The 11,981-nt window shown below is 34.3% G+C and overlaps 1 protein-coding gene across 1 annotated transcript; it reads right to left on the bottom strand.

The window, feature by feature from the left end:
- Positions 1-1,292: 1,292 nt before the first annotated feature.
- On the bottom strand, positions 1,293-2,917 carry LOC124353677 (serine/threonine-protein phosphatase 4 catalytic subunit-like). Its single transcript, XM_046803636.1, is given in 3 exon segments — positions 1,293-1,693; positions 1,695-2,165; positions 2,167-2,917. Coding segments are annotated over 3 exon segments (930 nt in total). The 5' UTR covers positions 2,596-2,917; the 3' UTR covers positions 1,293-1,663.
- Positions 2,918-11,981: the final 9,064 nt, after the last annotated feature.

The following is an 11,981-nucleotide window of genomic DNA, read 5'->3' as shown; positions in this document are numbered from 1 at the left end:
AAAAACCGTGAAACATTTAAATTTGTACCCAGTAAAACAATAAGAATTTTAATCTGCTTTTAATTCATATGGATGTTTTGTGTATTAGGCCCAATTTTGTTTAGTATATTTACTAGCTAAAGTTTACCTTTTTTCATATATTATAATATGCTGTTTTTAATTGAATAAAACATTGAAATTTTGTTCTGTTGTATTTTATAGGCAACATTCAATATATGGGGTATAATACGATAAATGGACAGAGTTTTTATATTGATTAGTTATATTTTAATTATTTATATATTAAATACGCATTCATATCAACATTTCTATAGTCATTATAACAATCATATTTGAAATTATATACATAGTGACAGTATCATAAAATAATTAATATTATATATAACAAATCAAACAAACAGTTAGATAAGAACAGGAAATAGTAAAAACTCAAATAGCAATGAAATGATAACAACATATTATAACAGAAAATACTAAATATGTCTAATTATATATACGGTATGTTTTCTCCTGGGTAGCAATGATTAACCGCTTTCAAGAAGTTCTTGAAGAATCTTCTCAAGAAAACCGTATTTATCTTCTGTACAAAATACAGAGATTATCTGTAAGCAAGCCGATATGCCAATTTTTTAAACTTTGTTTTGCGGTTCTCTACGAGCTTTCTACTATCTGTTATTACCCATAAAAGATTATACATTTTAAAAAGATAAATCATATGAAAGTGTTTATAGTTGATACAATTTGATTATTATTAAAAAAATCTGTATTTGTTGGTTATATAGAAAGTTGTAATTAAGTAATATTGTTTATCAATATTGATATAAAAAAAAAACTGAGTCCGCTTATCGTACTCACCCCAATATATCAATAGGCTATGTGAATTCAATATTTTATTTGATTGTTTTATTGGACCGATATAGAGTTGTAGCTGATTTTTTTAGCGTAATTGGAGAGTCTTAAATAAGCGGCCTACACTTGTTATTATCAAACAATTTGATATATTATCCAACTCCGATATGTAAAAATCGTACACAATAAGAGTTATGATAAACTACCATAAGTATAGTTGGGGAGTCTTAAATAAGCGGCCTACACTTGTTATTCGATTGTTATTATCAAAAAATTCGATATATTATCAAACTCCAAGACGTAAAAATAGTAACACAATAAGAGTTAAGATAAACTACCTTAACAAGAAGAATCTCGTACACTGCAATTAAAAAAATTAACAATAACATTACAAAACTAACTATGGCCTAGACTTAGATATCAAAGAATTCTTACAATGTTTATATAATTTTCCATCTTTAAAATTACTTACCATTTCATGACATAGAGCATCATTCATTTCTGCCCAGCAAAAATAGAAACATTAATTATAGCCTATATAAGCCATTGGCAATCAGAAGTTCTACCACACTGAATTGGATTGTTGAAGTCTGTCTGGAGATTTTTCATTTATAGAAATCAAGTAATAGACACAATTATAAACACTTTAACAAGTCTTATAAAACTTACAATAGAGCTATTTTTGTTTCATGTAGCCTAAAATGTTAACTAGGCCTACAGTAAAATTGTTCACTTAACTAACTATAAAACAACTCCTTTAGTATTCATAAATTTTTTTCAAATCGTCCATGCATTCTTCAAAAAATGCTTGCTCTCATAAGAAATAATCAGCTTGAGGTTTTTTTAGAAGGAATGCCCCGACTTTCTTGAGGGGCTGCTTCAAATATTGTAAAATCACGCTGAAGATGCTCGTTTAATTCCAAAATAGCAGCAACATTTCCACATCTATAACAATAGTTTGGTGCTGACCACACAGTCAAAACAGTTTCATTGAAATGCCATTTGTAGCCCTCCATGACAAGTTGATGTGCTCGACAAATCATGTCAATATCATTGGCAGCATTGAACTGTGCAACAACATCTGAGCCAAAAAGATACCCTGCTCCTCGTGGACTTACACCCCATCCTTGAGTATCCTCTGGGTCGGACCACAACAAGTCGCACATAGGTCCATCATGAGGTACTTCTTGTTTCCTGTCAATGGTCCTTATTTGATCCAAAGTCTGAATGGAAGGCGACAATCCTCCATGCACACAGAATATCTTCCCATCAATGATGGCTGACAAGCTCAAGTAATCAAAGATTTCAGTACAGTAAACGCCAGACTGTTACGCTGCCATACTTTCTCAAGCACTCATCGTAGAACCCATACACCTGAGTAATCTGGCGTGACTCATGATTCCCACGAATTAGAGTTATTCTGTCTGGATATCGTACTTTTAGTGCAAGAAGAAGAAGAAAAGTTTCAACACTGTAAAATCCTCGATCTACAAAATCACCCATGAACAGGTAATTGGTTTCAGGAACATCACCTCCAACTTTGAATAACTCCTTTAAATCGTAGAACTGACCATGAATGTCTCCACAAACAGTAACAGGACTGTCCACTCTTTGTACATTACTTTCCTCAACTAATATCTCTCTTGCTTTAGCACACAAGGCTTTGACTTCGGCTTCCTTTATGATTTCACATTTTTTCAACTGTTCAATTTGCCTATCAAGATTGCTCATATCTCCCATATCCATCTTGTGTACTAAGAGACCTTAATAATACGAATAAATTATATTTTACCACAGAATCGCACTGATTTCTAAGCTATAAAACAACAAACATTTAGGACATAATGCTGTTATAGGTTAGAACACCAACTCTTTCAAAGCAATAAAGACGAACTAAAACGTCAGAAAAAATAGAACTAATGACTGATCAATCAGTAAATAACAGTTCTTGTTAGTTATAATCTTCAAACGTATAATATATTGAATTACAACACAAATAAACCCCCTGTTTCAATAGTCACATAACAACACAAACATGAATCACGAACAGCGATTGCGAACAGGCATCACGACGCGGACGCAAAAAGGTACGGTTACGGTACATAGCAGTTCCCACTTATTTTGTTCAGGTTTTCCATACGAAAATATAAAAATATCTTACTACTTTCTTACTTAATCTGCACACACTCACACGATATTGGAGAGTACTGGGGCTCACAAGAATTAAAAGAAGTTAGATTTTTGGTAGAAGCAATTATATACATATAGTGTGTGTCATTATTCCCGTGCTTATATGAAAAATTGTATAAAGAAATATGGCGATATGAATATTAAATTATAGTTGCTTAACCGGATAATATTCTAGTATCATTATTTATGTCCTTTATAAAACCCTGGTGTAACTGTCTTGTCTCACTCACAATGGTTTTTGATGTGTGAGTAATTAATTAGATAATATAATGTGCTCTTGAAATAGGTGAACAAATACAACTTTTGTATCATGCCTTTTGTATGATATAAAAAAAAAAATTAACTCAGTGGATAGTTTGTGATTAACTCTGTTAAATAATTAAGTAAAATTGTTAAACTGTCAGGTAATTAATCCTTGATATGCCTACAAAACTAAAATAATTTTATTTTGAATTCTACATAATTGAGTAATTAAAATAAAACTTCCCACAATATCACGGAATATGCTACATTTTAATTCGTATAAATCCATTCTCGAGCAGTAGGGAGAAAAGTAAATTTATGTGTGGCTGTCATCTCTAAATACAGTTACAGTGTGGCTGGCTCTCTGTATTTAAAGTTTTGAAGGTTAATTGGTACAGCATTGATGGTATTAAAACAAGAGTATACGAACTCTTAATTTCTAGCTCTTCAGTGTAAGACAATTTTACAACACAGGTTTTGCTATTAGGGCTTACGTATCCCTGTAATTTCAACGAAGTCTAGAATATTCTGCCCAATAATGACGTCAAATTCGTTACCTGCTACTGAGAGATTCCAAACAGCGTCTTTACCAAATGTCAAGTACCTCACAGTCTAAGATTATGTGTTTGGTAATCTACTTAAACCGACTAAATAATCCACACCCAGGGTTTTCTGTAGTGTATTTAAAACTGTGTTTCTTACTTGAAATGACGTACGGTATATAGTTATGAGAAAACTTGTGTGTTTCACAAGGCCTATACTAAGTTTTACCAGCCAGATCACTGTATCAATGTTGATACTTTTAAATGTCTGAATAACGACTATTCCCAAATGTCTACCCAGAGAAGCTCTGCCAACTTAGGAATTGTCCTCCTCCGTAGACTAATGGATATAGTCTCGGCTCTCTAACTGAGAGATCACGGGTTCAAATCGCGGGGAGGTCCAATCAGGCATAGACACGATTCAGTGTACTTTGCAAATAAATATCAGTATAATAATAATAAACCAGTGAACATCGAAGCCAGCATAGCTTAAAGCTGAGGCTTAAAAAAAAGAAGAAAAACTTAGGAATTTCTTGTCTTTGGGTAATCTTAAAATTGCCTGGTAAGGTAGTTGACTTACCACAAGAATTATAATTTTCGACAATTTATTATCAGTCCGTTTATTATCATCAAAATCGGTATGGAAAGGAATCCAACTAAGATGTATTGAATTTGCACTTATCTAGAAGTGATAAAGTCTTAAAGCATACCCATGCCAGTCTTGAAGTAAATTCCATTTTTAAAAGTTATGAGAGCAGTCTGGCTATCAGATAGAACGCGTTGATTGAGATAACGCCTAGTCAATTCCATATTGGTTCAGGCTAAGTTAGCAAATATTTCAGTCTGCAAATCTCGTGGATTATGCAGCAATCTTACAGTCATACGCAAAGTACTATTCTGGAAGATGAACTATAGACAATATTAAAACAATTTTCCTTGCATCACAGAGCCATTTGTATATCAGACCAAGTAAACATTGTCTAATTCTATTTCTTCTTTCCTTATTCAATCCTCCCGGATTTTGGGAACTATGAAAAAGGGACCAATGAAGATAGCGTCTTTAACCATCGTCTTTTACCAAGCACCAGATCTCAACTCATACTGTTTTAGCAACAGTACGATGACTCGTAATGATGGAGCTTACCCTCCATGAACTTACAGAGGTCGCAGATTTCATTCTATACGAGGATTTAAGTGCTTCAACCATGACTTGTAACTTTAATAATAAAAGTCCGACCAGTATTAAAAATTAGGGAAGGGCTGATGGTAAAAGCTACTGTTATTACCAATCTGACTGGTTTAATTAGCTGGTAAGTTTGACTAACCATTCTTAAAACTAATTATTTTTGTGAGACATGTTTGTAACAATGGTGAAATTGCTATAAACGCAAGAAGTGACATGAGTCTTAACACTATAGGAGACATATTGCATGGAACTGGACCTTGAAAAATAACTGGTGCTGTTGGCTTTGTAGAACGAAAAATATTGTTTATCTCTACTTACCACTCCCCAACCTGAAAGATGTTTTCTATCTGTTCGACAGAAGTTTTATGTTTAATTGAACAATTGTTGTTCTATGTAGTGACTTTAATATAAACTTCAAAAGTGACACAGAACTAAACAGCACATGTTGTACTTACTATGTTTATAAGGTATTCTACATAACCTTCACTTCACAAAATCGACTTTGTAGGGAAAATCCTGTGATTGCCGACCACAAAGTTGCCTATTAGGGGGTCACTGCGCTCTATCTTACACCATGTTAAGATCCCCTTTTCTCAGGAAATAATAACAGTATCATGCTTCTGGTTTTTTCATCTGTAAATACATGTATTTTACACATGTGAACACTCTGAAATAAATAATTTGATGATATAAAAAGTTTTTATGTGATCCCAAAAAACACATTCTTTGAAATTGAAATAAAAACTTAATTTATTTTTCAATAATCCATTTTTATAATTTTAGATGTATTTGAGTTTCCAGTTATGTATGTAGATCTTATGAGTATGTCAAACAAATTTTAAGTAGATAATTTTAATAGCAGAAAATTTGTATTAACAGTTTTTATTTTCGGAAAACACAAAAATCTGTTTTAACACCCTACTCCTAATTCATTTCTGATGTATATATAGATGCATCACCCTCTTCTTAAAATTTATCCTCTGATTTTCTTTTTAGGAGACTCTGGTGTTGTTTTGTCTTTTATCAAGCTCCTTGCTCGCCTTTTCCGCCTTCTTTTCTCACCGTTCGTCAATTTGTTTCATTGTCTCACCTAAATGCCTGCTTTTAGGCCAACTATTTCAATAAACCTGCAGGTACTTGTATTAAAAATACAAACTGCCATAAATACTCCAAAGTTGAGTGTTTAGCCTAACAAAATACTGTTTTCGGAATGTAATTCCACATACCTTTGTTCAAAGATTCGTTTGGATTCTAGGGTTTTCCTTCTTCACACGCTTTTCTATTAAACTTTTAGCATTTATATCTTTGCGTACCCAAACAATAATTACATTACAGAAACAAAAATATTTGTACTGTAAAAAGTAATGTTATGGCCACTATAAGTTAAGAGAGAGTAGACCCAGTGAAATTCCAGTTTTTTAGCTGAAACTCGCAAAAACATGGTCCAATTCAAATGTAAATAAAGTAGTTATATATTTTTATACAATAAGCTATTATATACACCATAACTTTTTGTGCCTGCAGTGATTTCCTTAATGTCAGCGTATGTAAGTATTTTATAAAGCAGTTTCTTCCTTTTGGCAAAAAGATTGTACTTTTACTTCTAAATTTATTGATGAAAAGAAAATTGCTCCTATCGGAAAATACTTGTTTATTGATCCAACTTCTCCAAGGTTAATTGGAAACCCTTGTTAAACTTGAACCTGAATCTGAATCTAAATTTAATAAATTATCTTTTTTGTAAAGTGCAGATTCTGTTTAACAACAATTCCCCAACAAAAAGTAAAGGTAGATATGCCCTTGGCACATCCAAGCGTAATTATAATATAAATAAATCCTGTCTAAACACGGTACCCCTGGACTTAATAAGCTAAAGATATTCGTTCAGGCAAATACTATATTTAAATATACTGAATGTACAGAGGAAAACTGTTAAATTTCATAAAACATATCTTATATCTGAGAATTGTTATAAACCCAAAGTAAACCTAGCTAGGAGAACTAAAAACAGTAAAAACTATAACCACATGCAGATAGTGTAACGCCGCCTGGAACACATTCAGTTGCTGCCGCAAAATTCTACTGTATTTAACAGGGGTTTTTAAATATACGGAACACCGTATATGAAATTTCAGCCTTATAAGTTGGGGTTAGTTCAACATCGAAATTCTCTGTTCCAAAAACCTGAACTCCTCTCACCCCTGCAAAATGTAATGATATGGTTCGAAACCTAAAAACCTCTTGTAGTCCTAACATATATGGTATGGCAATCCACATACCTACCAGTTGAACCCACCACTGGGCACAGCAAAAAACCGATGTGCCACTTCAATCTGGGCAACCTTATGGATGTCCAGTAGCGGCACATCACTAACCGCAAATGTTGAGATTCTGGATTCATGGGCAATTCGATAGGTCTAGCCTACTGTGGAGGATGGCTGTTGGAGTTGGTGGGGTTTGTTCCCTTACCTCAGAGGCTCTTGTTAACCTCAACAAGGGTGTGCCACCCCCTGCCTACTTTGACTGGAGAGGCTGGTTCACAGCTGGCCTCCCTTCTTCCGGGATGACTTTGAGATGTAGTGCCCTAATTCTTCCTCATGGATCTCGATAGGAGGCGGCCCCTACTCCCTAACCTTACCCATCCTGAATATCCTATCACTCCGGAAGCAGCGCAAAGGTCCTTACAGGACTAAGTGCAATTTATAAGCTTCTTGTCCTAAGAGAACAAAAAAAAAAAAAAAAAAAAAAAAAAAAAAAAAAAAAAAAAAAAAAAACAAATGGCAATCCACATCCTTCAAAGTTCAATTAAAGTCATAGCTGCTGTCCTATGCAGTGTAATATATTACTGTCCAAGAAATGGGATCCCACCTGTTCTGTCTAAGCTATTTGAGTCCAAAATAAAATTTGGTCTGGTTCACTTTTTTTAAATACTAACCTATTTTTTAATCCAGCATGAAGTGAATTTGTAACCAGTGGTTTACAAAATTACACGCCCAAAACAATTGCTGAGTTCCGTAACAGGATCAATGCTGAATTTTAGAGCCAGTCGGTTAAGATAGTAATTTTGTGGCAACTTTTTCCATATAATTCTAAAACTACATACTCCAAAACATTACAAATCTTGGTACTTTGGGATTATACCGACCACACCAGTATGAAGAACACAAAAATAGAAATTTATAGAAACAAACATGATAGAACGAAAAAACAACTCTTCAATTACAAAATTACAAACTTACAAGCATTTCCAGGTATTGTGATCGGTATTGTTGTCGCTGTTATCTTATCTTTCTCGAGAATCCCTGATTACGGCAGGCCGCGCGGCATCACGTGATTTGCACGGTACATCATTGCCTTTCCATTACAATTCAATTTATATTTCTGATTAGCCCCTCTAGAATTTGATATTTTACTGATAGGTACTATCTCGAGGGATGTTTTTCTTTCGTCGACATCAGCGCGGGGCAGCACCTTCGGTGCTGCCCCGCGCTGATGGCCGGAGGCACTCGCATTTTGGGTGGCGGAATGTGATCAAGAATAAAAACAAAGTGTTGAGTGTTTTTTTAATAAAAAGTTTAGTTTGGTAAATGTTTGTTTTTTGTTGAATTTTTGTGTTTGGAGAAATGTAGAGGTAAAACACGGAAGTACAACAAAGCGATGCACCAGCTGAACGGGCGGCGAGACTCTGCAATCACGTTATCTACTAGACGCTCGACTTTGACCTCTGTCTGAGGATGGGGAGGTGTTTGCGATAAGACAATTCCTGTTTTATATTGACGAAATATTGTTCTACGCTAATCTAGTAATCAGTAGAAACGAAATGTGAAATAACGATTCATGTCTGGGTGTGGTCGGTATAATCCCAAAGTACCCAAATCTTTTCCAGTTTACCGAGTTATGAATTGTCAATGGTGCAGTGTGTTTAAAGCGCCAAAACCAGTTAACTTCCGTTGTTATCAACATAATTTATGGTTAAGTAATATCCTATTTAGTACACTTACAAATATTTGCATGTTAAAATGGCATTCCCGTGGGTGTAAATAAATAACAACGTTCGTATAATCGTATATTCACTTGTAAGACGCGGTATTTGCTTTGCACTCTTTGTCGTTCAGCAACATTCTCGAACAGTGTCAAAGTTCAGGGGTTCATCATGCATCCTGACCGGTCCTGGAATATATTTCAGCTATTCGTGCAGTATATCTATAGAGTCCTCGACTTCTTTAGAAAACTAAAAGGTTAGCTAACGCAGAATTCACTGTTTACAGTCTATCAGTCTTTCTTCCATAACCATACCATGTATGGTATCCTTCTGTGGAGACATGCTTTACGATGTAAACACACTTTGCTTTTACAAAAAAAGCTTTACGTATTATCACGATCAAGGGACCACAGGAACACTGCCGACCTCTTTTTATTCAGTCCGGTTTACTGGCTGTTCAAATAGTCCGTTCTTTACAGTGAAGTTCTTGACAGTCCGTCCACGTACATCAAGACTCTTCTTAATGAATATAACAAAATTATTGAGTTGAATGATCGTAGCCTGAAGAGTGGGAAGAAAATGAACCGACAATGACGCAGGCTAAAAGTCACTTGGGCCGGGGTAGCTTCCATTTCCGAGCTATAGATATGTCTTCAAAATAGGACTCATATATGCACATTTATTGTGCGAATTACGATCGTTGTGAGATACTCGCATCCACAAATATGCCTCCAGCAGCAACTTTACTGAAAGTACTGAGTTGACACAAGCCATAACTGGTTATTAAATCAATTGTCTTTCATTCGCTCACATTTTACATTTGTATGTACCGCACAGACGTTTGTAGATTTATAAAAAGTGTGTAGTTAATTTCGTACAACTATAAAACAGCAATCTAATGTTTACAAGAATCCAACATTCATTGGCACAGTACTTAAAGTTGATGCCCTGAAAATGTTTTTAATTGTTCAGATATTATAAAAACAAGTCAAAATATACAACACCTGATTCATGTTTTTCTTGACTGTGACACGTTCTGGGAGATCTGTGAGAAAAACATAGATCTCATAAGAAACTAGTTGTGAATTTGCTTATACTTGGTTGGAAGGAGAGGTAACGACCCTACGAATAAGTCCAGCCACATAACAGTCGCCCACAACAGTTTCAAATTGAACAAAACTCCCTTCATTTTTACAAAGTTATAATTATAAATTCAGTAACATCACAAGCGCAATAGTGGTAGCGCATAAGTACACAAAAATATGAATTAAGTTAGAATACAACAGTACAGAAAAGTCCATTATTAATATTTTTTATAAATACATAGATTTCTTGTGTGTCTATATAGGCTTTTCAATAGCTTAATTCAACTATTCTCTCAATGGCATCTAATGGTTAATGGATAAAACAATCTCCTTTATGATATATTCATCTAAATCGTAAAATGTTTTGTACTTCCTGTCACGATTCATCTCTGTACTTGTGCTGATAGATGTTTGATAAACATATTTGGCAATCGTCAATATTTTGGATGATGCTGTAGATGTAGTTAGAGGTTTATGTTAGCTAAATAAGCTCGTAAATGTTATTGCTCTGGATTTTTTCGGTACGGTTAACTACTTTCATTGTAATGCTTTCGTTATTTCGAGATAGAAGTGATTACATATTTAGGTAAATAAATAAAAAAAAATCACTTTTCCAGTATAATTTCGTCCAATTTGATCTCCTCCCATTCTATAATAAATATGTGATGTTTTTACATTATACATTCAGGATCACGTCCGGTAGTAGAAATGCCACACACGCATCTATAGAGTACTCAGACGTATTTAGAGGCGTGTTTTCAAATTCAAAATTTTAATTCATTGTGTCAATTAAATCCTTACTTATCTTAACATTAAAAACTGATAAAATACATTTAAATCCATGGGAAGTTGCAACCAACAGGTATTTCCCTTAACAGAGAATCAGAAGCCAGTATTTCTGCTAACTAGCTGGTTGTGTCGTTAGCAGTGTATTGTCTATTTGAGGTTATACATTCAAAGATAGTAATGTGAATAAATCCTATTAAATAAATTTTGAAAAAAACAGGCACATCTAATTTTTATTTTTAAAACAAGGTAGGCCTATTCCTATTTTTAATTAAATGTATCTCAACATCTGAGGTGGGAACACACATGTTAATTAATTTTACTACAAGATTTGTTTCTTTCTAAACTTAGCAGCATGTTTACTGTTTTTGCTTCTCCTGGAGATTTCAGTTCAGGTGACATCTGTATTTGGTTCTACGCATCCCAAATACTCTTAAAAGCATATTTAAAAATGTATTAAACGTAAAATAGCAATATTTTTTACAGCTAATCAAGTCACAGAACTCAGCTAGTCTGTCAGTGTTGCAGTATTTTATATGTGCATTAACAGATGTCAGCTGTCTTAGTGTGATACAAATAGTAATGGAAATCAGGTTTGCTGTATTTTTATTGTAGATGACAGCAATGCCGAATTCAAGCAAATCGGTTTATTCTGGACCATGATGAGCTTTTGCAACATTGTAAATATGTACATGTACTAACTGTACTTGGAATGTGTTTCTTTGACTTTGTGGACGGCATATTGACAACAGCTGGAGGAACCAAACCGACACTAGAATAATGTGAAGAAATAATAGAGAGCCAGTGACCATAGTGAATGGAATCACAAAGGAAGACCAGATACTAAGTGCAGTTGTTTATGATGTTAAATCGTCGAGGGGACGTTGCGTCCTTTTTTCTGATAAGGCATACGATACTGTTTAGGTATGTGAATGTTGTTATAATTCCTGGACCGCACCAAGGAAATAAAGTAATATAGCGAACAGGGGTTGGGAATCGAGAGCATAAAATGTACTGTATCAGGTTCACTGATATTTCTGCCTTCCGAAAACTTTCATCGAGGATATGAATGAAAACAGCGAAGCGGGAGGCCTACTAATTAGGCATACGCGTCCGTC

This window comes from Homalodisca vitripennis, chromosome 2, assembly GCF_021130785.1.
Source record: "Homalodisca vitripennis isolate AUS2020 chromosome 2, UT_GWSS_2.1, whole genome shotgun sequence".
NCBI classification, from domain to species: domain Eukaryota; kingdom Metazoa; phylum Arthropoda; class Insecta; order Hemiptera; family Cicadellidae; genus Homalodisca; species Homalodisca vitripennis.
Note: the sequence above shows the minus strand (reverse complement) of the source record. Positions and strands in the feature narration are given on the sequence as shown.